General features: G+C 40.7%; 1 protein-coding gene across 1 annotated transcript in view; it reads left to right on the forward strand.

Moving 5' to 3' along the window:
• Positions 1 to 25,780, forward strand: part of LOC124789746 — a 257,297-nt gene that overhangs the window by 197,149 nt on the left and 34,368 nt on the right. Inside the window, exons 16-18 of the mRNA XM_047257199.1 lie at positions 7,765 to 7,904; positions 20,600 to 20,750; positions 21,066 to 21,313. Of these exons, the coding sequence (XP_047113155.1) occupies positions 7,765 to 7,904; positions 20,600 to 20,750; positions 21,066 to 21,313 (539 nt within the window). The remainder of the gene's footprint in view (positions 1 to 7,764; positions 7,905 to 20,599; positions 20,751 to 21,065; positions 21,314 to 25,780) is intronic.

Here is a 25,780-nt window from a genome sequence, read left to right on the forward strand (position 1 = left end):
GCCGTTGGATAAGCAGCTGAGCAGCAAGTCGTATACTCCTAGCTCACTCATTTGTTACATAGTTTAATTCTTAATTTCTTTGCGTGTTTTTGGTACTTGCATTGTTTAATTCATACATTTCGAGCGTATTATAGTATTTGAGAGTTGTAGCATCGCGTTTTAGTACCTGAATAGTGTAAATTCGCGTAGTCGTTTGTCTACTGTTTTGTTTTGAACGGCCAGTGTCGGTTGGTCGCAGTCAGTGTGCTCCCTGCCGCCGTTGGATAAGCAGCTGAGCAGCAAGTCGTATACTCCTAGCTCACTCATTTGTTACATAGTTTAATTCTTAATTTCTTTGCGTGTTTTTGGTACTTGCATTGTTTAATTCATAAATTTCGAGCGTATTATAGTATTTGAGAGTTGTAGCATCACGTTTTAGTACCTGAATAGTGTAAATTCGCGTAGTCGTTTGTCTACTGTTTTGTTTTGAACGGCCAGTGTCGGTTGGTCGCAGTCAGTGTGCTCCCTGCCGCCGTTGGATAAGCAGCTGAGCAGCAAGTCGTATACTCCTAGCTCACTCATTTGTTACATAGTTTAATTCTTAATTTCTTTGCGTGTTTTTGGTTCTTGCATTGTTTAATCCATAAATTTCGGGCGTATTATAGTATTTGAGAGTGTAGCATCGTGTTTTAGTACCTGAATAGTGTAATTTCGCTTAGGCTGCTTCCGCCGCCGAGCAGTGTCAGCAGTGCGCAAGTACCAGCATTACTGCATTTACTAGGCAATCTTGTATTTTAATAACCGTTTAAATTTTGTCGATTTGTTTGCGCTCTCTGTAGATTAGTTCAGACGTTCTTAGCAAAACAGTTTTTAGCATGGATAGGAACTGCAACTGCTGTGTTCGGATGCAGGCTGAGTTGGCATCCCTTCGCTCCCAGCTTCAGGCAGTGTTGGCTTCGGTCACACAGCTTGAGGCTGTTGCCAATGGGCATCACTGTGGGGGTCGGGATGGGGGTTTGTCGGGGACGGCCAGCTCGTCCCACGCATCCCCTGATCGGACTACAACTGTGGTTGCCCGGGATACTGCCCGCATTGAGGCTGATCCCTCACCTGTGGTAGAGTGGGAGGTCGTTTCAAGGTGTGGCAGGGGGCGAAAGACATTCCGGAGGGCTGAACGGAAAGCCTCTCCAGTTTGTCTGACGAACCGGTTTCAGGCTCTGTCTCAGGCTGATACTGATCTTCGGCCTGACATGGCTGCTTGTCCTGTTCCAGAGGTTGCCCCTCAGTCTGCAAGATCCGGGCAGTCGCAGAGGGTGGGCTTACTGGTAGTTGGGAGCTCCAACGTCAGGCGCGTAATGGGGCCCCTTAGGGAAATGGCAGCAAGAGAGGGGAAGAAAACCAATGTGCACTCCGTGTGCATACCGGGGGGAGTCATTCCAGATGTGGAAAGGGTCCTTCCGGATGCCATGAAGGGTACAGGGTGCACCCATCTGCAGGTGGTCGCTCATGTCGGCACCAATGATGTGTGTCGCTATGGATCGGAGGAAATCCTCTCTGGCTTCCGGCGGCTATCTGATTTGGTGAAGACTGCCAGTCTCGCTAGCGGGATGAAAGCAGAACTCACCATCTGCAGCATCGTCGACAGGACTGACTGCGGACCTTTGGTACAGAGCCGAGTGGAGGGTCTGAATCAGAGGCTGAGACGGTTCTGCGACCGTGTGGGCTGCAGATTCCTCGACTTGCGCCATAGGGTGGTGGGGTTTCGGGTTCCGCTGGATAGGTCAGGAGTCCACTACACGCAACAAGCGGCTACACGGGTAGCAGGGGTTGTGTGGCGTGGGCTGGGCGGTTTTTTAGGTTAGATGGCCTTGGGCAAGTACAGAAAGGGCAACAGCCTCAACGGGTGCGGGGCAAAGTCAGGACATGCGGGGACCAAGCAGCAATCGGTATTGTAATTGTCAACTGTCGAAGCTGCGTTGGTAAAGTACCGGAACTTCAAGCACTGATAGAAAGCACCGAAGCTGAAATCGTTATAGGTACAGAAAGCTGGCTTAAGCCAGAGATAAATTCTGCCGAAATTTTTACAAAGGTACAGACGGTGTTTAGAAAGGATAGATTGCATGCAACCGGTGGTGGAGTGTTCATCGCTGTTAGTAGTAGTTTATCCTGTAGTGAAGTAGAAGTGGATAGTTCCTGTGAATTATTATGGGTGGAGGTTACACTAAACAACCGAACTAGGTTAATAATTGGCTCCTTTTACCGACCTCCCGACTCAGCAGCATTAGTGGCAGAACAACTGAGAGAAAATTTGGAATACATTTCACATAAATTTTCTCAGCATGTTATAGTCTTAGGTGGAGATTTCAATTTACCAGATATAGACTGGGACACTCAGATGTTTAGGACGGGTGGTAGGGACAGAGCATCGAGTGACATTATACTGAGTGCACTATCCGAAAATTACCTCGAGCAATTAAACAGAGATCCGACTCGTGGAGATAACATATTGGACCTACTGATAACAAACAGACCCGAACTTTTCGAATCTGTATGTACAGAACAGGGAATCAGCGATCATAAGGCCGTTGCAGCATCCCTGAATATGGAAGTTAATAGGAATATAAAAAAAAGGGAGGAAGGTTTATCTGTTCAGCAAGAGTAATAGAAGGCAGATTTCAGACTACCTAACAGATCAAAACGAAAATTTATGTTCCGACACTGACAATGTTGAGTGTTTATGGAAAAAGTTCAAGGCAATCGTAAAATGCGTTTTAGACAGGTACGTGCCGAGTAAAACTGTGAGGGACGGGAAAAACCCACCGTGGTACAACAACAAAGTTAGGAAACTACTGCGAAAGCAAAGAGAGCACCACTCCAAGTTTAAACGCAGCCAAAACCTCTCAGACAAACAGAAGCTAAACGATGTCAAAGTTAGCGTAAGGAGGGCTATGCGTGAAGCGTTCATTGAATTCGAAAGTAAAATTCTATGTACCGACTTGACAGAAAATCCTAGGAAGTTCTGGTCTTACGTTAAATCAGTAAGTGGCTCGAAACAGCATATCCAGACACTACGGGATGATGATGGCATTGAAACAGAGGATGACACGCGTAAAGCTGAAATACTAAACACCTTTTTCCAAAGCTGTTTCACAGAGGAAGACCGCACTGCAGTTCCTTCTCTAAATCCTCGCACAAACGAAAAAATGGCTGACATCGAAATAAGTGTCCAAGGAATAGAAAAGCAACTGGAATCACTCAATAGAGGAAAGTCCACTGGACCTGACGGGATACCAATTCGATTCTACACAGAGTACGCGAAAGAACTTGCCCCCCTTCTAACAGCCGTGTACCGCAAGTCTCTAGAGGAACGGAGGGTTCCAAATGATTGGAAAAGAGCACAGATAGTCCCAGTCTTCAAGAAGGGTCGTCGAGCAGATGCGCAAAACTATAGACCTATATCTCTTACGTCGATCTCTTGTAGAATTTTAGAACATGTTTTTTGCTCGCGTATCATGTCATTTCTGGAAACCCAGAATCTACTATGTAGGAATCAACATGGATTCCGGAAACAGCGATCGTGAGAGACCCAACTCGCCTTATTTGTTCATGAGACCCAGAAAATATTAGATACAGGCTCCCAGGTAGATGCTATTTTTCTTGACTTCCGGAAGACGTTCGATACAGTTCCGCACTGTCGCCTGATAAGCAAAGTAAGAGCCTACGGAATATCAGACCAGCTGTGTGGCTGGATTGAGGAGTTTTTAGCAAACAGAACACAGCATGTTGTTATCAATGGAGAGACGTCTACAGACGTTAAAGTAACCTCTGGCGTGCCACAGGGGAGTGTTATGGGACCATTGCTTTTCACAATATATATAAATGACTTAGTAGATAGTGTCGGAAGTTCCATGCGGCTTTTCGCGGATGATGCTGTAGTATACAGAGAAGTTGCTGCATTAGAAAATTGTAGCGAAATACAGGAAGATCTGCAGCGGATAGGCACTTGGTGCAGGGAGTGGCAACTGACCCTTAACATAGACAAATGTAATGTATTGCGAATACATAGAAAGAAGGATCCTTTATTGTTTGATTATATGATAGCGGAACAAACACTGGTAGCAGTTACTTCTGTAAAATATCTGGGAGTATGCGTACGGAACGATTTGAAGTGGAATGATCATATAAAACTAATTGTTGGTAAGGCGGGTACCAGGTTGAGATTCATTGGGAGAGTGCTTAGAAAATGTAGTCCATCAACAAAGGAGGTGGCTTACAAAACACTCGTTCGACATATACTTGAGTATTGATCATCAGTGTGGGATCCGTACCAGGTCGGGTTGACAGAGGAGATAGAGAAGATCCAAAGAAGAGCGGCGCGTTTCGTCACTGGGTTATTTGGTAACCATGATAGCGTTACGGAGATGTTTAATAAACTCAAGTGGCAGACTCTGCAAGAGAGGCGCTCTGCATCGCGGTGTAGCTTGCTCACCAGGTTTCGAGAGGGTGCGTTTCTGGATGAGGTATCGAATATATTGCTTCCCCCTACTTATACTTCCCGAGGAGATCACGAATGTAAAATTAGAGAGATTAGAGCGCGCACGGAGGCTTTCAGACAGTCGTTCTTCCCGCGAACCATACGCGACTGGAACAGGAAAGGGAGGTAATGACAGTGGCACGTAAAGTGCCCTCCGCCACACACCGTTGGGTGGCTTGCGGAGTATCAATGTAGATGTAGATGTAGATGTAGCAGAGTACGGGTGGGTGAATAAGAAACAATGCTGCCTGGCAAAGTGTATAGGGACTATAGATGGCAGAAAAGGCTACCTGGTGCAGGATCGGGAGACTGAGGCAGACGGACGTGAAAAAAGAGAGCAGAAAGGAGAGGAGCAAAGATGGGAAAAGAACAGTGGATACATTGGCAAAGATTAGTGCACAAAGAGGGTGAGGAGATGAGACCTGGGAGGATGTGATAATATAGAGGATAGAGGGGGGGGGGGGGGGGGTGGAACTGTTGGGTGGAGGATGTTGGGACGGTATGTTACCATAGATTGAGGCCACAACGAATTCCGAAGAATGTGTCCCACCTTCACAATTTACAAAAGCTGGTGGTGTAGGGGAAGATAGAGATCTCCCAAGTTATGAAGCACCCATTGAAATCAGGCCTGGTTTGTTCAACTGCGTGTTGTGTAATAACGTAGTCCACTTTGGTCTTGGCCACAGTTGGTGGTGGCCATTCATCCTGCAGGATAACAGGCTGGTAGTTATGCCAATACAAGAAACTGAACGGTGATTGCAGCAGATGTGATACATGATGCTTTCACGGGGGGCCCAGCCTCTGATGTGTTAGGATAAGCCTGTGACAAGACTGGAATAGGAGGTCCTGGGTGGGTGGATTTGGCAGGTCTTGCACCTGGATCTTCCACAAGTATATGAACCTTTGACAAGGGGTTGGGATTGGGAGTGGCATAGGGATGGACCAGGATGATGTAGAGGTTGAGTGATGATGGAACCCCATTTCAAGAGGGGTGGGAAGGACCCTGGATAGGTTGTTCTACATACCAGGGCATGATGACAGACAACCTAAGCTCTGACAAAGGATGTGATTCAGATGTTCCAGTCGGGGGTGGTTTTGAGTGACGAGGGGTAGGCTGCTTAGTAGCTGGATCTTGGGGGTGGTAGGTCAATTGGGATGTGTGGAGATATACCACAGGAAATCTGTCTGTGGACTAGGTCAGGCGGATAGTGCCTGTCTGTGAAGGCCTTTGTGAGATCTTCACCATACTGGGCAATGGGAGCTGCTGTCAATGCAGAAACAGAATCCCTGTGTGGATAGGCTCTATAGGTGGGATTTTTTGGTATGGATGCTGCAGATGATGAGCTCTGCCTTAATCTCGCAAGCAAGACTGGCAGTCTTTACCATTTATGCTAGTTGCTTGAAACCAGAGAGAATCTCTCCTGATCCAAAATGACACACATCATTGATACTGACATGAGCCACCACCTGCAGTTGGCTGCACCCTGTACTCTTCTTGGCATCTAGAAGCACCCTTTCCACATCCGAGATGACTCCCACCGGTATGCACACCCAGTGCACACTGGCTTCCTTCCCCTCCTTGGCAGCCACGTTCCTAAGGGGCCCCATTACACACCTAACATTGGATCTCCCAACTACCAGCAAACCCACCCTCTGTGAGTGCCCAGAACTTGCGGGCCGAGAAACTTCCTCTGGAACATGTTGGATGACTGCATCCGGCTTAGAGACTTTGTCAGCCATAGATAACGCCCGAAATCTGTTCGTCAAATGAACCAGGGAGGCCTTACGATCGGCCCCTCGGAAATTCTTTCGCTGCCTGCCAGACTTCGGAATGGTCTCCCACTTGACCACGAGTGAGGGATCAACCTCATTACAGGCAGTACCCGGGGTGGTTACAGCAGTGGACCGATCGGGGGACACATTGGACATGCTTGATGTCCCTCGCATACCCATGTACGACCCCCCACAGTTATGCCCCTTGACAGCAGCCTCAAGCTGTGTGACAGAAGCCAACACAGCCTGGAGTTCTGAGCAAAGTGTCATCAACTTAGCTAACATCTGTAGACAGCAATCACAGTTCCTATCCATTACTGAAGTCGCTCCTATTTGAAGCTAGTAAAAATATGTAACAAACGAGTGATATACTCACCTTATTAGCAGCAGGAATTTGAAGTGCTCTCTCACTGATGGTCTAACTGACACTGAGCTACGCTAATCAAAACAAACAAAAGCCTGTATGATATGGTGGTCGATACAAGGGTTGATAACATTGGCGGTACTGTACGCTACACTGTTATTAAAATAAAAGGTTGTGCCTAGTAAGCACTTGAACATGCAAGAAATTACAAAAAATAAAGTAGTAACTACACAGGTATCTAAATAAGTTGCTCCTGTTGCAAGCTCGTAAAAAGAAAACGAATGGTGTACTCGCCTTATTAGCGGCAGGATCACAAGGTGCTCTGTCACTGGCGGTCTATCCGACACTGACATTGAGAGTCCTTGATGAAATGTTACACTGTAAGTACTCTCTAACTTTTTTTGATTTTACAGAAGCTTTATATTGTATGAGGTGCGAGGAGAACATCTCATTGTACCAAAATTTGACATAATGTGAACTAACGAGGCTTGTGTACCTCCTCTTTTGGCACTATGTTAACTTAAATTCCACAAGCTCTTATGCCTGTTGTAATAGGGCAGTCAGATGAAAATAAAACAGATGGAAAAAAAGTAAATAAGCTGTTTATTATTTGATAAATAATCACCATAGCAGTTAATACATTTATCCCACTGTGAGACAAGATGGTCAATGCCTTCACAGAAAAATGTTTGTGGTTTCCTGTGGAATGGTGATTGTACCCAGACATTCACCTCTTTGTCCAAAGCAAATCACCATTGTCTTTCTTCAGGGCTACAAAATTATGCAAATCACATGAGGAAAGATCAGGACTGTGTGGAGGATATGTAAGGGCTTCACACCGAAACTTCTGTTGCATAGTCAAAGCATCCATGGTAACCTGTGGGATCGCAAACATTTTTCCTGGAAGGCATTGACTGTCTTGCCAAAATGTATTGGCAATTATAGCGATTACTTTACTTTTTTCCATCTATCTCATTTTCATTTGACTACTGCTCATAAATTTTATTCATCATTCTTGTGCTAATGAAAACCTTCCTGAATATTTAATAAGTACACCCTAACATGAATGTCAGTTGCAAAATTTGGCAACAGTTTCATACCACATTTATTTCAGACAAGTTCAAGCTCAAATCGATCCAAGCAGTTAGCAGATGAGCGCATGGCACAGATTAATATATTAAGAGGAGCTGATGTTATTGCAACAACACTTAACTCCTGCTTCAGTGTTCAGATGGAAGGAATCTTTGGACTGAAGTAAGTAGGAAAATGTTTTGTATGTTAATACTCTGAATGCATATTTCCATGTTGATACTTGTAAAATTTGGAACATGCTATGTTTACTTTTTTTTAAATTTGTTTTTTCTTAAAATGGGGTAAAAATGGCCTTTACGATAAGTAATGAGCTTACCTCTTCATATGTATGTATTGTGAGTGAAGACATTTCCTCTTACACTTTTCCCTGTGTCTGAAAACATGTAATTTTCCATAAACATTGTGAATTTTTTTTTAGTATATTCAGTTTATTGACGTATAAATGCCAACATAAAATGTGAGTTCGCTCATTCATTTCACTGAAATGTAGACATCACTTCATCTCATATGGTGCATTCTTAAAATGCAAATGATAAACTTCTACATAATGGCACCTAGATGATGTACACTCTCTTATGTGGTTTGTGGTTGAATTTTTATATGTGGGATCATTTTGAACAGCAAAAAGGGAAGGGAAGCACATATAAAATATAATAAAAAATATTAATCTGTATTATTATTTTTTGTACTTTAACTTCATACTGGTGTTTGTCCAAGGATAAAGGCTCAGCGTACTTTGAATACATTACAAACTTCTGAGGTACTTACTTAATAAAAGTAAATTCCCTCTCGCAGAATTTAATTGTGGTTCAGGGTGTACCATTACATATTATTTCACTTCAGTGAGTGTTGAATAGTCTCAGAAGTATGTTATTATACTGAAGACAAAGCCAGTCATTATACCTGGAGGTGATTTCAACACTGTAGGTGCATGATGTCATCATAAACAAGCCATTTAAATTCCGTCTCCAAAAAATACTACTCCAGTTGCCCTTTAGAAGGCAATTATGCACTCACAAAATGTGCGGGATTAAAAAAAACATCAGTCAGCCTTATGTGATGATATTGGATTCTCTCTTTGTGGCATACAATGTCACCAGATTCTCTCCTAAGTGCTTCGTGTCCAGTACCCTTGATGCAAATCAAGATAATGTACTCTGTAGAAGAAAATGCTTAGAGTGATGAAACAAATAAACGTAGTGAATTTTAGAAGTGACAACGGCGAAAACTGTGACTAGAAGGCCGGTATTTCTGTGTAATCTACCAATAATCTTATAGGTCGAGCAACCACAGCTGAAAAACATGTACATAATGTGAAGGTCAATGAAACAATTTAAAATCAGAGATGGTAAAATAGTCTACATTAAACTGAGTGAAAGTCTGAATCTGCAATAGGTGTTTGTTGTGTTTTCTCTGTATGACGACCAATTTCACGCCCTGGAGGTATACCTTCAGGTCATATCTGCATATAGAATGAAACTACGTAAGTAAAAGTGCTAATAGTCAACATAGCCTACCAAACAGTGTAGTCAGTAAAGTGATGTAATCACAAAACCAATGCATCATGTCACTGTGACTTCCAAGGTGTAAGTATGCATAAAAACATCACATCTCGATAAAACCTTAAATGAAACAGCAGATGGGCATCTGATCCAAACCATGCATGATTAGTAATACATCTGCAAAACAATGTGAAAACACTAGCCTCGACAGCACGTGACAATCCATGTATGATAGGAAAAACCACCATCAAAATCCGCAGGGGAAACAAAGAATTACAAGACAGGCAGACATCAAATATAACTCCACATTATAGCCCTAACCACACACTAAATACTGTGAATCCATGAACGCACCACCCCATCGTGGGTTGAAGATGGTGATGTCTAGTGGTAGAAACCAAATTAAAAGGATACGAATACTGGACCGTGGAAATCGTAGTAGCAGAATGGATCTCAGAGTTAAATAAGAGTCCAATACGAAAGACAGAGAATATTCACAATTACACTTATGAGCACTAAGATTCACTTAAAATTAATTAAATTAATTACAGCTAAGGAAACTGAACCATGTGGTTACATCCACAACAAGATAACAGAATCCAACTGAAGTCCTGGTCCATGATGGCAAAGTATATTAAACCAATAAAAATATAAAAGATATGTGAAAATATAAGAAGTATAAAAATATAAAAAACCAAATATCTAAAATGGTGCTAAGTAATGCTAAACCAAGTTAATGTAAAAATCAACACCTCTCATTTTTTAAACAGTCCAAATTACGATGGAGAATGTACAGACTATATGATGGATCTTAGTGAAAGCAGACAAGAACTGACAAAGAAAATTCATTGACCAAAACCCTCGTAAAACTAATCTCTCAAAACCAACCAAAAACCCCAGTGGGCAGGGTGGGAGTGATGAGGGGAATGGCAGGTAGTTGGAAATAGAGAAGGAATATAGGAGAACTGTATCTAGGCAACAGGAACAATTATTTATCCAAGATGAACAGAAACACACATGGGCCCTGTCAATAGTGAAGAGACTGTAAGTAGTTAAGATACAATAATAAACACCAAAACCATAAAGTGTAATGATTGTCAGAGCACATATGAGGGTTGGAACTTTAATAGTGGCAACTATTTATTTACAGCTCATACAAAATAGATGTGTGTTTCATAGTTTTACTGACCTTGAGAGTAGTCATCAGCATTGTGTATAACCCATTACCAGTGATGTGGAAACCGTAGGATAATCTTAGCAGTGCCAGTTGTGTTGACAGTTCAAGTGACACGGTCTATTGCCCCACAAATTTGTAGCAGTTCTGAAGCAAATGCCGTGAAGTGTTTTCTTCAGTTTAGAAATCGAGTTGAACTCACGAGGGCTTAAGTCAGGGGAGTGCAGTAGGTGATACAGCACTTAGCAGCTCCATCAGTCAAATAAATCAGTAACAGCAAACTGTATGTGCTTGAGCATTGTCCTGCAAAATGATGGTCAGGTCCTGCAGAAAGTGTCATCACTTCTTTCTCGATGCTGTTCATTTTTGGAACACAACCTCCGACCAGCTTAAAGAGAGAAGTGATGACACATTCTGCAGGACCTGACCATCATTTTGCGGGACAATGCTCAAGCACATACAGTGCAAGCTGTTACTGATTTGTTTGACTGATGGGGCTGCTAAGTGCTATACCAGCTACTGCACTCCCCTGACTTAAGCCCTCGTGAGTTCAACTCGATTTCTAAACTGAAGGAAACACTTCAGGGCATTCAGAACTGCTACAAATTCGTGGGGCGATAGATGGCACCGCTTGAACTGTCGACACAACTGGCACTGCTAAGAGTATCCTACGACTTCCACATCGCTGACAACGGGTTATTCACCGTGCTGATGACTATTCTGAAGGTCAGTAAAACTTTGAAACACATATCTATTTTGTACGAGCTGTAAATAAATAGTTGCCACTGTTTAAGTTCCAACATTCGTATATAGGTCAGACAGGTAAAGGTTTTAGTGCGCCATTTAAGAAACGCTTCAGTGTTACTAACACAAGGTCTGCCTTGTCATTACATCTGAGGGAAACGGGACAGTCAGTGAAGAGTGTAGAAAACAACCTTGATGTTTTATGCCTTGAGAATAAAGGGACGGTGTGAAATATTTTTAAAAAGATACACATTTTTAGGGGTATCAAGGAGACCCCTTTACAGATATTGAACAGCCAGGCGGACCTAAAACATCAGAGTCTGTTATCGAATGTCGATTATTTATAGTTGCCTCACTACTGATGGAGGGTCCACGTGTGTTTCCATTCATTCTGGGTAAATAATTGTTCCTGTCGCCTAGATCCAGTTCTCGTATATCCTTTCGCTATTTCCAACCACCTGCCATCCTCCTCCCCACCCCCACCCCACCCACTGGGTTTTTTGGTCAGTTTTGAGAGACATATTTTAGGAGGATTTTGGTCCAGGACTTTGTCTTAATCAGCTGTGGTCTGCCTTCACTAAGATCCATCATATAGTCTGTATATTCTCCTTATAATTTGGACTGTTTAAAAAATTATGTGCGTCGATTTTTATGTTAAATATATCTAAAAACAACGATGATGTGACTTACCAAATGAAAGTGCTGGCAGGTCGACAGACACACAAACGAACACAAACATACACACAAAATTCAAGCTTTCGCAACAAACTGTTGCCTCATCAGGAAAGAGGGAAGGAGAGGGAAAGACGAAAGGATGTGGGTTTTAAGGGAGAGGGTAAGGAGTCATTCCAATCCCGGGAGCGGAAAGACTTACCTTAGGGGGAAAAAGGATGGGTATACACTCGCGCACACACACACACACACACACACACACACACACACACACACACACACACCCATCCACACATATACAGACACAAGCATATGTCTGCTTGTGTCTGTATATGTGTGGATGGATATGTGTGTGTGTGCGAGTGTATACCCATCCTTTTTTCCCCCTAAGGTAAGTCTTTCCGCTCCCGGGATTGGAATGACTCCTTACCCTCTCCCTTAAAACCCACATCCTTTCGTCTTTCCCTCTCCTTCCCTCTTTCCTGATGAGGCAACAGTTTGTTGCGAAAGCTTGAATTTTGTGTGTATGTTTGTGTTCGTTTGTGTGTCTGTCGACATGGCAGCACTTTCATTTGGTAAGTCACATCATCTTTGTTTTTAGATATATTTTTCCTACGTGGAAAGTTTCCCTCTATTATAACCATATCATTGATTTTTATGTTAACTTGGTCTAGCATTACTCAGCATCATTCTAGATATTTTGCTTTTGATATTATTATTATTCTTATATTTTTATTGGTTTAATATACTTTGCAATCATGGACTAGGACTTCAGTCGGATTCTGTTATCTTGTTGTGGATGTAACCACAGAGTTCAGTTTCCTTAGCTGTAAGTAATTTTAAGTGTCTCGTAGTTCTCATAAGTGTAATTGTTAATATTTTCTGTCTCTTGTGCTGGACTGTTATTTACCTCTGAGATCCATTTTGTTACTGTGATTTCCAAGCTCCAGTCTTCGTGTCCTCTTAATTTGGTTTCTGCTGCTAGATGTCGCCATCTTCAACCCACAGGGTGGGAGGGTGGGGGTGCCTGGCTTCAAAGTGTTTAGTGTGTGGCCAGGACCGTAATGTGGAGCTCTATTCAATGACAGCCAATATATTTTAGTATGTTGACAACTCTCAAGTTTTGTGTGTCTTGTTATTCTTTGATTCCCCTGCAGATTTTGATGGTGGTTTCCTCCTACCATATGTGGATTGTCACATGCTGTCCGGGCTTGTATTTTGACATTGTTTTGCAGATGCGTTACTGATCATGCGTGGTTTGGATCAGATGCCCATCTGCCATTTCATCCGAGGTTTAATCGAGATGTGACATTTTTATGCACACTTGCACCTTGGAAGTCGTGGCGACATGAAGTGTTAGTTTTGTGAGTACATCACTTTACTGACTACACTGTTTGGTAGGCTATGTTGACTATTAGCACTTTTACTTATGTAGTTTCATTCTATATGCAGATATGACCTGAAGATATACCTCCAGGGTATGAAATCGGTCGTCATACAATGAAAACACAATAAACAGCTATTGTGGATTTGAACTTTCACTCAGTTTAATGTAGACTATTTTACCATCTCTGATTTTAAATTGTCAGATTTCCTTCACATTATGTATGTGTAATTTATCTACTTTAAAAAATAAAATATCTGCTTAAGACAAGCATATTGTGAGCCGTTTTTGCAAATGGAGAATATGATATAAATTCTTCTCTACTGAGTTTTTCTTTTTCCTCAAACAAAATTAAGGATTCAGCTTCTATTTGTGGCAATATAGTATATGAAGCTGTGCTCTTATGCCATTTTCCCTTATGCTATCACTCAGCACGGTGTATATTTATGTTACAGAATTGAATCGCAGGACATGTGTGTTGATACCACCAGTGTTATTCATTATTACTGCACTTAAGTTACGAAAAGTCTGCCTACAATACCTATCTCATGTAGGCCCAATATTAAAAATTTCCATCTATTATACCAATCACATACTAAAATAAATTGGTATCCTGGCCTGAAATGAAGAATGTACCTTGTCCTTGATGATATCTAGCATCTATGCAGCCAATTTTGGATTTTTGGTGGAATGAAAAAACGTGATTTATGTAACAATGCCATTTTGTAGTTTCACAAATACAGGAATGTTGGTAGTCATAACTTGTGTCCATCACACTTCTTAACATCAAGTGTATGAAACTGTGGTTTCAATGACATTACAAAGATTTTAGAATTTGTTCTTGTGCCAACAAATGCTAAAGTCATCACAGGTTATCTATCATAAGTGTAGGATAAAAGTAGATTGCCCTCCTTTGCTCAGGTGTGGCACATGATTGACATGCTGGCATGTCACCATGCTGGCATGTCACCATGCTGGCATGTCACCAGAGTTGAAGACCATTGGAAAACAGTATAACAATAGCCTAAACGCATTCTTTTTTTGAAAAACGGAAACAGTGCAAGCCCGCCAAACCATAGAATCAACAGTCTGTCTTTGTGAGTTCCCACTTGTATCCTATTCAGGTTAGTCTAAACAGCTCCACTCTGATGCTGTAGAGTTTTTCAGAAACATAATTATCATTCATTATGATACAGTTTTAAACATGGTTGTTTCTCAGCAACCTTAAACAATTTTCAAACATAGGAATTATACAGCCAACTGGTCACAAGTAACTGTTTGGTACAATTGACCTGGATTTTGACACCTACCAGGGCATCTTCATCAGAATGAAATTTTGAGAAACCCTAAAATTACTTTGTGAGAAAGCAGTGGTCAGAACTTAGAGCAGCTGTGCTCAAGTCAAAAATGAAATAAAATACATTCCAGCCTTGTCATGTGTGCCTAGCTAGGCATACGTGACAAGTTGGGAGTGTGTTTTATTTTATTTTGTACTTGAGCATAGCTGCTCTAAATTCTGACCATTGCTTTCTCCCAATGTAATTTTATGGTTTCTCAAAATTTTATTGTGATGAAGACACCCTTAGTAGTTGTCAAAACCTAGGTCAGTTGTACTAAACAGTTATTTACAACCTGTTGGCTGTATAATTCCTATGTTTGAAAAAAGATTCATTACTATCATAATATTTCAAGTAATGAATTTCATTCCATTTTAAGAAGACTCGGCAAAAGTATCAGTGTTTCTGCTATGTAAGTGGACAACCATCATAGTAGAAGAGGGTTTTAAATGATAAGTTTTCAGTATGGTATAGGTGCAGGTTGATACCTTTTACATGGGTAAAAAGTATACCAGCATGTTTTATACTAGACTTTTCCCTGTGGCTTCACTCGTCTGTGCGTTCCTCCTCCCATCCCCCCTGTGTCTGTGTGCACCGTATGTGCCCATCCTCCACCTCTCTCTGGCCATCTCCTTCTCCCCTCCTCTCTCTGTGTAACTCCTCCTTCCCCTTTCTCAGTCTGTCTTCTCCTCACCCTTCTCTGTCCATCACCTCCACCCCCTCATCCCTCTCTGTTGGTCACATCCACATCCCTCTCAGTCCATCTCCTCCTCCTCCTTTATGCTCTTGGTCCATCTCCTCCTCCTCCTTTATGCTCTTGGTCCATCTCCTCCTCTGCCCGTCTCCTCTCCCTTTCTCTGTCCAACTCATCCTCTGCCCTCTCTCACTGTCTCCTGCCCTGCTCACTGCTCAGCCATGCCAATTTACACTTCTAGCTCCTACAAAATAGGTCGTTAAAGCAGTCCATACTACTCACACAACATGCTTGTTTTGCAGTGCAGCCTACATGTCAACGGCCCCCGTGCAATGCTTTGCAAGTTGATAAGACAGGCTAATACTCTTATGCAAGCAGTTATTTTGCTTAGCATTGATTGATAGAGTTGTTGGATGCACGCCTCAAGGATATCGTGCCAATTCTGTCCAATTGGTGGGTTAGATCATCAAAATCCCGAAGTGGTTGGAGGACCCTGCCCATAATGCTCCAAATGTTCTCTATTGGGAAGAGGCATGAGGGCAAGCAGTAGAAGCTCTCACAAAATGCAGGTGGGCATTATCTTGCTGAAATAAAAGCCCGGGATGGCTTGTCATGAAGGCCAACAAAACAGGGCATAGAATATCATTGACATACCACTTTGCTGTAGGAGTGCTGTGGAGACAGCCAAAGGGATCCTGCTGTGAAAAGAAATGGTACCCCAGACCATCACTTCTGGTCATCAGACTCTATGGCAGACAAAAGTCAGGTTGATATCCCGCCATTGTCTGGAGCATCTCTAGACAAGCCTTTGGCCCATAATCTCATTGACTGACGCAGAATTGCTGTAAGTGATGAGTCCCGCTTCGAGTTGAGCCCCGATGGCCAACGAAGACGCACTGGAGATGCTCCGGATAGCTGTGGGATACTAACCTGACTGCTGCCTGCCACAGGCCCTACAACAAGGAGCGATGGTCTGGGTTGCCATTTCATTTCGTAGGAGGATGCCTTTGGTTGTCATCTGTGACACCCTTACTGCACAACAGTACATTGATGATATTTTATGGCCTGTTTTGTTGCCCTTCGTGACAAGCCATTCTGAGCTTACATTTCAGCAAGATAATGCCCACCTGTACACGGCAAGAGATTCTACTGCTTGTCGTTGTTCTTGCCAAATGCTACTTTGGCCAGCAAGGTCACTGCATCTCTCCCTAATTGAGAATGTTTGGAGCATTTTGGGCAGGATCCTTCAGCCAGCTTGGGATTTTGACGATCTAATGAGCCAGTTGGACAGAATCTGGCACATTATCTCAGGACATCCACCTACTCTATCAATCAGTGCTGAGCCAAATAACTGCTTGCATAAAGGCCAGAGGTGGACCAATGCATTATTGACTTGCTTCATTTGTGAAACTCTTCTCTGTGGATAACTTGGTCAGTTTTTATGAATTGTAATCATTTGTTTGTCTGTACATGTACTTTTTTTGTGCTTGTATATATAGAGATTACAATTTTTAATACAGTTAAATTACAGCAATCCGATATCTGTTGACCACAGCCATATCAATACTGACATAATTGACACAAACTTCTGCTCCAGAATAGAAGCTGTTTGTATTTGCTATGAAGGTTCAGCAGTTAATAAAACTTATTTACAACCAGGAGTTGAGATGCCCTTGATCTGGTTATTCTCCAGAAGAGGTCCAACAGGTCTAAATTTGTTATATCTTCTCAGTGTTCTGCCAATAAAACACAGTCTATAGTTCATTTCCCTCCACATTTTCACTGTGACAGTTCCAATTTAATTTGTTGTAATTGTAAACCTTAAGTACTTAGTTCAGGCCACAACTAATGTTGAGAATCTTGAATAATATCAGATATCACAGCCACCGGAAATCAGCTACTGACATTGATTGTTTAGAAAGGATATAGATAACAACACCCTTACAGGAGGTTCAACGGATTGCATAACACCTTGTTTTAGTGCCCTTGTGTGGGAATTGTAAAATGACTTGTGATTCAATCGAGAGTACACATTATGGGTTTGCAGATGTAGTGGGCACCCTTTCTTATCATTCTGCTGACTCCCAAACTTTTTTCAGTGCAGTTCTGCATTATCGCCTAATGAACAAAACATGAGCTTATCGAATATCACACCGAAGTTCCTAGCAAACAGAACACAGCATAGCATTCTTAACAGAGAGAAATTTTCAGACAAAAAAACCTTCAGGCTTACACAAAAGGCACAGTGTAAGATCACTACCATTTGCGATATACATAGATGACCTAGAAGATAAAATATGAGGTTCCATGAGGCTAACCGTAGATGATACTGTTGTACATAGAGAAATCACAGCTCTAGAAAATTATAGTGAAATGTAGGAAGTGTGAAGAGTATCAATACTTGGTGCAGTTTTGACAGTTGACCCATAACATAAACAAATGCAACATATTGCATTTAAAATAGGGGAAAGATGCATTATTATATGGTTACACGATTGCCAAACAATCACTGGAAGTTATCACATTTGTTAAATATTTGGGAGTGTGTAAAAATGATTTGAATTGGAACAACTACATAAAACTAATCGTGGGAGAGGCAGGTGCCAGCCTGAGATGTTTTGGAAGAATCCTCAGGAAAAGTTATCTACCCCTGAAGGAGGAGCATGCAAAACACTTCTTTGATAGATACTCAAGTATTACTCATCAGTATTGGACCATTACCGAATAGAAGTAATAGGGCAAAGAAGAGCAATACATTTTGTAACATTTTTATTTAGTAAGCATGAATGCGTCTTGGCGATGGTCATTCAACTTCAGTGGCACATACTACAAGAGGTGCATTCTCCTTCATGCTGTTGTTTACTTTTAAAATTCCAAGAGCATACAATTCTTGAAGAATTAAGTAATGTAATGCTTCCTGAGACTTAACCAATATATTGCTTCCTCTTAGATAGCCCTCCTACGTGTACCTTGCAAAAAGACCATGAAGGTGAAATTAAAAAGATGTGAGCTCACATGGAGGCTTACGAACAATTGTCCTTCCCGCACACCATTCAGAACTGTAGGAAAGTGGGTAAGAGACAGTGGTACATAAGTTCCCTCTGCTAGGCTTGCGAAATACAACTGTGGCTGTATAGCGTAGCAATGGAAGGAGAAGTAATTCTCAAAAATTGATTGAAATCACTCAAAAACTGTGTTATAATCAAATTCACTTTGAAATTGCAAATAAATCAATAAGAAACTTGTCACCATCAGATTTGTGTTTAAATTCTGAGGCTGATACTGATTTATCGCAAGCCAATCATTATCTAAATTTTCAGTGCGACTTATGTAACAGTGATTATTACCAGGTTAACAGAATCTTCAACACAGTAAATTGTATATTGATAAACTGCTCATTTATGGAAGATTATTTGTTCTCGAATGTATATTAGTTACATAGAGGTGTATTGATATAAATGCAAGACCGTATAAAGGCATGTTGCTGTACACTGGATACAGTGTGTGACTTTCTTGTGAGCAATGCAACAAAGAAATACTGCATTTAATATGCTTTTTCTCCAAGAATAAAGAGAAGTGAAATATTGCTGACCTTGTGCACACTGTGGTATTGGACCAAAGAAATACAGGGTGTTATAAAAAGGTACGGCCAAACTTACAGGAAACATTCCTCACACACAAATAAAGAAAAGATGTTATGTGGACATGTTAGAGCTCATTTTAGTTTCGTCAGTATGTACTGTACTTCCTCGATTCACTGCCAGTTGGCCCAATTGAAGGAAGGTAATGTTGACTTGGGTGCTTGTGTTGACATGCGACTCATTACTCTACAGTACTAGCATCAAGCACATCAGTAGGTAGCATCAACAGGTTAGTGTTCATCATGAACATGGTTTTGCACTCAGTGCAATGTTTACAAATGTGGAGTTGGCAGATGCCCATTTGACGTATGGATTAGCACGGGGCAATAGCTGTGGCGCGGTACGTTTGTATCGAGACAGATTTCCAGAACGAAGGTGTCCCAACAGGAAGACGTTCGAAGCAATTGATCGGCGTCTTAGGGAGCATGGAACATTCCAGCCTATGACTCACAACTGGGGAAGACCTAGAACGACAAGGACACCTGCAATGGACGAGGCAATTCTTCGTGCAGTTGACGATAACCCTAATGTCAGCGTCAGAGAAGTTGCTGCTGTACAAGGTAACATTGACCACGTCAGTGTATGGAGAGTGCTACGGGAGAACCAGTTGTTTCCGTACCATGTACAGCGTGTGCAGGCACTATCAGCAGCTGATTGGCTTCCACAAGTACACTTCTGCGAATGGTCCATCCAACAATGTGTCAATTCTCATTTCAGTGCAAATGTTCTCTTTACGGATGAGTCTTCATTCCAACGTGATCAAATTGTAAATTTTCGCAATAAACATGTGTGGGCTGATGAGAATCCGCTCACAATTGTGCAATCACGTCATCAACACAGATTTTCTGTGAACATTTGGGCAGGCATTGTTGGTGATGTCTTGATTGGGCCCCATGTTCTTCCACCTACGCTCAATGGAGCATGTTATCATTATTTCATACGGGATACTCTACCTGTGCTGCTACAACATGTGCCTTTACAAGTACGACACAACATGTGGTTCATGCACGATGGAGCTCCTGCACATTTCAGTCGAAGTGTTCGTACGCTTCTCAACAACAGATTCGGTGACCGATGGATTGGTAGAGGCGGACCAATTCCACGCTCTCCTGACCTCAACCCTCTTGACTTTGATTTATGGGGGCATTTGAAAGCTCTTGTCTACGCAACCCCGGTACCAAATGTAGAGACTCTTTGTGCTCGTATTGTGGATGGCTGTGATACAATATGTCATTCTCCAGGGCTGCATCAGCGCATCAGGGATTCCATGGGACGGAGGGTGGATGCATGTATCCTCGCTAATGGAGGACATTTTGAACATTTCCTGTAACAAAGTGTTTGAAGTCACGCTGCTACGTTCTGTTGCTGTGTGTTTCCATTCCATGATTAATGTGACTTAAAGAGAAGTAATAAAATGAGCTCTAACATGGAAAGTAAGTGTTTCCGGACACATGTCCACATAACATATTTTCTTTCTTTGTGTGTGTGAGGAATGTTTCCTGAAAGTTTGGCTGTATCTTTTTATAACACCCTGTATAAATAGTGAGTACACTACCACATCATTCTAATCTTTTGTTAAATCTGCTTTTTAAATTGTGCTTCATTGGGCTGAAAGTTGTTTTCACCAAATGACAGTTAATTACCAATAGTTATTATTTAACACTTTGGTCTTCATTAGGTTGACACTAACTTTTGATTTTTCTTTACAGTGCCAAGGAACGAATTCAGTTGACATGCTGTATAGTTGATGAAGCAACGCAGTGTAGTGAACCAGAGTCTCTAATACCATTACTTCTTGGCATTAATTGCTTGGTGTTAGTAGGTGATCCAGAACAACTTCCAGCCACTGTCATTTCACAGGTGTGCCTCATTTTACAACTGCTTTGAAATTGTGGGTGAACCTTCAGTGTTAACATGATCTTACTTTAGCTTCATCATTAAATTTATTCACAACTGACTTTTACGCGTAACTTTTTAGCTTTTGTTGTTAGTAAAGATTAACGCTAGGTTTTAAGTGTGGAATTTCTTACATTACTCATACAAATCTGTAGTTTATCTATAGTCCTCACAGTAGAGTATTTAATTCTCCAGAAATATTTATATCTACTGTGAATTTTCAATAATTAAATATATGTATGTTTAAACAAAAACTTTAACTTAATCTTGCAATTTCAGGAAGCAAAGAAGCTTGGTCTTGGACAATCTATGTTTGCTCGTCTCCGTAGCTGTTTTGAGAGCCAAGAGAAGACTGCTGTGCAGATGCTGAATGTACAATACAGGATGCACCCAGAAATTTGTCTTTGGCCAAATCAATATTTCTACATGAATCAGTTGGAGAATTCACCGGGCATAGCAGAACGACGGCGCAGTCCTTTGTTACCATATGTCATTCTCTCTCTCCAGCACACTCAAGATAGATCTGGGTAATTCTGTTTTTTGCTCAAAAAAATTAAATTCTGTTATTCCAAGTGGAGTGGGCAACTTATTGACAAAAGCCATATGTTGTATATAACCACAATCTTGTGAGGTGGTTGGGTATTAAAAGTACAGATATTGGTTATGTGGTCATTGGGCACCGTTTCAATTTATTGATGTGATAAAATGAGAAAGACATTCCAGATTTCTGGTAAAATTACTCATTTTTAAAACTTCAATTTGTAAGGTAAGTAAGCTAGTTCTTTTGTGACGATAATTGAAAACATTAAAAGTACGTAGTAAAATGTATAAAATGTTCAGTTTTTAAAGAAGATGATTTTTGTAGTACTTTTTTGCCATAAGAGTTTGATATATAACACACAACGCACATGTGTTTGAGGAAATTCATGACATGTTATTTGTTCCTAAGTGAACCAAGAGGCTGTACCACACCAATCTGCCACTTCACATCCCTCTGCACTGAGTGTCCTTCTACCAGAGGCCCTTACACTCTGAAATTCAAGCTCGTAGGTTAGTTCTACCATACGTTGGCTTGCGTGAAACAATTGACTGCTTCGATCAGTTTTGTTTCCTGCTGCAATCAACATGCATTGTTATATTTTCTGATTGTGTTTGTTGGTTTTCTTGGAACCATTTGCAGCATAGCTTCGTTTATTTACAACCAAGACCCAGATTGTTTATTGTTTTGTGCAGTTTGCGGTGTATTGTTGCACATGATGCCTAAGATTTGTTGCTCCAACTGTAAATAGCATCACCAGAGCAATAGGTACACAGAAAATTGTACTTCAACAAATTTTTCATTGTTATCAAAAGACAGTAAACTCGCAGGAAAGGAATCACTGCCAAGTGTTCTGAGAATGGAACTTAATTTTGGCAGTAGTGAAAACTGACAGTATTTTATCAGTCAGAGGGTTCATAGGATGCTATTTAGGATGTTGGTACACTGTCGCAAAAAAAATCAGTCAATTTTATATGCAAAAGTTGCAGTGGAGTGCAACATGTGAATCCCAATAAAGGCAATGCTACAAAGTTGTTAGTACTACACAGTAAACGTAACCAGAGTAGGCCGTACATGGCATCAACAGTCATAAATAAAAGTAAGACATAAATGTGAGAGTAGCCTTAGGTATGTGCTGTATTGCAAGTTAGGAAAAGTAGCGAGAACATTTTATGCTGTGATGAATCTACCCCTCCCCCAGAAAAATTTGTGAGGTATTATGACTGTTGTGTAATGGTATAAAAAGAAGAAACAGAATCATCAATAATAAAAGTTGCTGTACAGTGAATTGCTGAAAATGATGGTGATAGAAACATACAGTGTGCTTTTGATGATAGTTAGAAGAAATAAGATCATACTTGACTCACTAGAGTAGTTAGTGCAGCATATTTTGACTCTGGCAAAGTATTAGATGTTGAAATTGCTAGCCAATTTTGTCACAGTTCTGTATCATAATTAATTAAGTTGTTAGCATGTTTAATAGATCATGTGGATTATGGTACATGAAGTACTTTGGAGATGGTGGTAACAGTAAAGCTTGCCTTGATGTTCAAAATTCTGCACTGTATGAAGGTAACATATTCTGCAGAAGTGACAGTGTGTAAGCCACTTGCACAAAAGTTTTGCAACTTGATGTAGAAGGTTAAGGCAAGATTAACAGATACAGAAATTCAGGATCTGCAGACATATTATGACCTGGTTATGAAAAGGAGTACAGGGAACTTGAAAAAAAGATGAGGTTAGCAGTATGAGTCTCATATTTCTACAAGGTATCCATAGATGACAATACTGTTCACTATGTGTGCTCAAAAGAATATGAATCACGGTGAGTGTGCAAAGGTCAATTGATGGTGGTAAATATAATCTTCACAGGCATTCTCTGCCATTATCTGTAATGGTAGACTTCTGCTTTGCTAATGAATATATTTTTGTTGATTGTATAGGACAAATTGTAGAAATGGCATGAAACATCTTAAGTTGCTATTTAATTTATTTTTTATTGTGTGCCTAGTTTCAGTCAAACAACATTATTAAGCACAGATATTTTACAGCAAAAGTTACACATACCGAGTGTTCAGAAATTGCCATTACAAACTTCTATGACTTGTAGAGGGGAGTGAGTACATAATATTGTGAATATTAATCCATATCCAAAAATGAACCATTTCTATTCAGTGACGGTTCCAATTCAGATGTGTAATGTGTCCACGTCTGCCGAGGGAAAAAGAAAAGTCTCAGAGGTAGTGTGATTGCTGCATTTAACTCCAATGGCTACTTCTTGTGGGTTCATATGCAAAGATTAATTTATGAAACTCCTCTAGAGACAGAGGAAGATCTGCTGGCATGAGTTTTGGTTGCTGCACTAGAAATTGAAGACACATCATGTGGGATGGAGTGTTTACCAGAACATACTTTGTAGGTACAATGTTGTAACAACATTGGTGGTCACCACATCGGGCCGCTGCTATAATGCATCATTTCTATTCTGTATTTACAGTATGCTGGTTTCTGTTTTGTTTTAAAATACTCTAAATGTGGAATATGTAAGAGTTAAAACAAATAATTGTGTTTTATTTATAAATGAGTGTTTCATTATGTTTACTTCCGAATTGTTACCTAATAATTGTACTGTATCATGCCTAATTCAGTTCTTCACACTGAAGTGGATGAGTTAAACATGAAAATAACATGTTTCTAGATATGGGTTCCTATACAAAATGTTATGTACTCACTCCCTTCCCCAAGTCCTGGAAGTTACATAATAAAGACTAAATTAAATGGCAGCTTAAGGTGGTACATAATACCATAACAACAACTTTGTAATGAAAGTGCAGTGTTTTTATGGCAGTACCCCAAACCCAAAAAGGAGTTTTGAACAATGTATACAGAAAAGATTGCCAAACCCACTTTCTATTGTTCTTTATTATGCAGTTGCATGTTGCAGTGATGGTGTGTAAAGCAGAAAATATATTTTAAAAAAGACAACAATGTATTGCCTGGTGTGACCTGCATGGAAGCCTGGCAGGCTTATAAAGCATCATGGCATTATTGCAAAATTATTGTAAAATCATTTCAAAAATGTGTTAGTAATTGAAAAAACTAACTACAAATATTGAAAATTTTTCAAATCCTTCTGATTGAAATGTAACTGCTCATTATTTTTATCATCATTGTGATAAATTATTGTTTCAGACACCTACATATCTGCTAGCATGACCTGCATGTTTAATGAAAAAATTTCCCATAGTTCTGAAGAAAATTGTAGCTATGGCAGCATGTGTGTACAAAAAGTCAGTGAAAATGTTAAGAAACGACATTCTGTGCAAAAATGTATCTTCTGTATTTTAACAACTACAAATATCATGAATCTTAACTATGAACCCTTCATGATCAAAAATATTTATGAATTTATTTGCAGAAGTTTTGACAGCAGAAAATGAAACGTCACACATTGTCTATCTTGTTTCCATTAGGCTGCTTTGCATCCTAACCTGTTGAGTTAACTGTCTGCTGCATCTTCAGTTGATAGAATAGCTGGGTTTTCTTGTAAATTAACAAGTTCGTTTGGACTGAGCTCCACTTTATTGGGAATGGTTCATTTACTATATGGACGATTTGAAATATTACAGTTCTGGTCTCAGATTCTGTCAATAAGTCACAAGTATAGTCAGTATGTATTTTGATTTCAATGCAATATAACTTGGTACTTAACAGTAATAATACGTAATGGTAATCATATCAAAAGGAAAATTGAGAAATTATAAAATTATGGGACACAATTGCTGGCAAGTAGTTACCTGTAGGAGGTTGATAAATTTAGTAATGCCAGTAGACGCACATAGAAGTACACATAACTATCCTAGTGTTCGAAATTATTTATTCCTTCATTGGGAAGAAGAGGGGGTTAGGTTGGGGAAGGAGAGGAAGGAAGAGCAGGTCACTCAAAGCCCAGTATGAGAGACACATGCTGGCTTCTGAAAGCTAGGACAGTGTCTTGTGTCAGTGGACAGTAATAATTATTCACCTTCTGAGAATTAACAGCAAGACATTCAACAGGTAGCTGTATACACAGAACCGACCAAGATAATACAGTGGTGAGGCAGGACTCACGTTCCTGTCCAGCCACACGAATTTAAGTTTTCCACGGTTTAAGGCAAATTCTGAGATGATTACTGTGAATAGGGCTCAATCAAATTCCTTCTCCAGCTTTACTGATCCAATCTTGTTCTCCATCTTACCTCATTACAGATGGGCCAAACACTAATTTCCTATTTCTTTTCTACATGCACAGGTTCATTTATTTGATACATGTGAGAGTGGGTGGAGGAGGACAGATGTGTGGAATATGGGTAGGGTATGGTACTGATTTTCATGTAATTATTTTGTCCGTAAAGGAATCTTGAAATTGCAGTCACATAGTTCTTAAATCTTCATTTTTCATTATTTTGGGGAGGTT

Source organism: Schistocerca piceifrons, chromosome 3 (assembly GCF_021461385.2).
Source record: "Schistocerca piceifrons isolate TAMUIC-IGC-003096 chromosome 3, iqSchPice1.1, whole genome shotgun sequence".
NCBI classification, from domain to species: Eukaryota; Metazoa; Arthropoda; class Insecta; order Orthoptera; family Acrididae; genus Schistocerca; species Schistocerca piceifrons.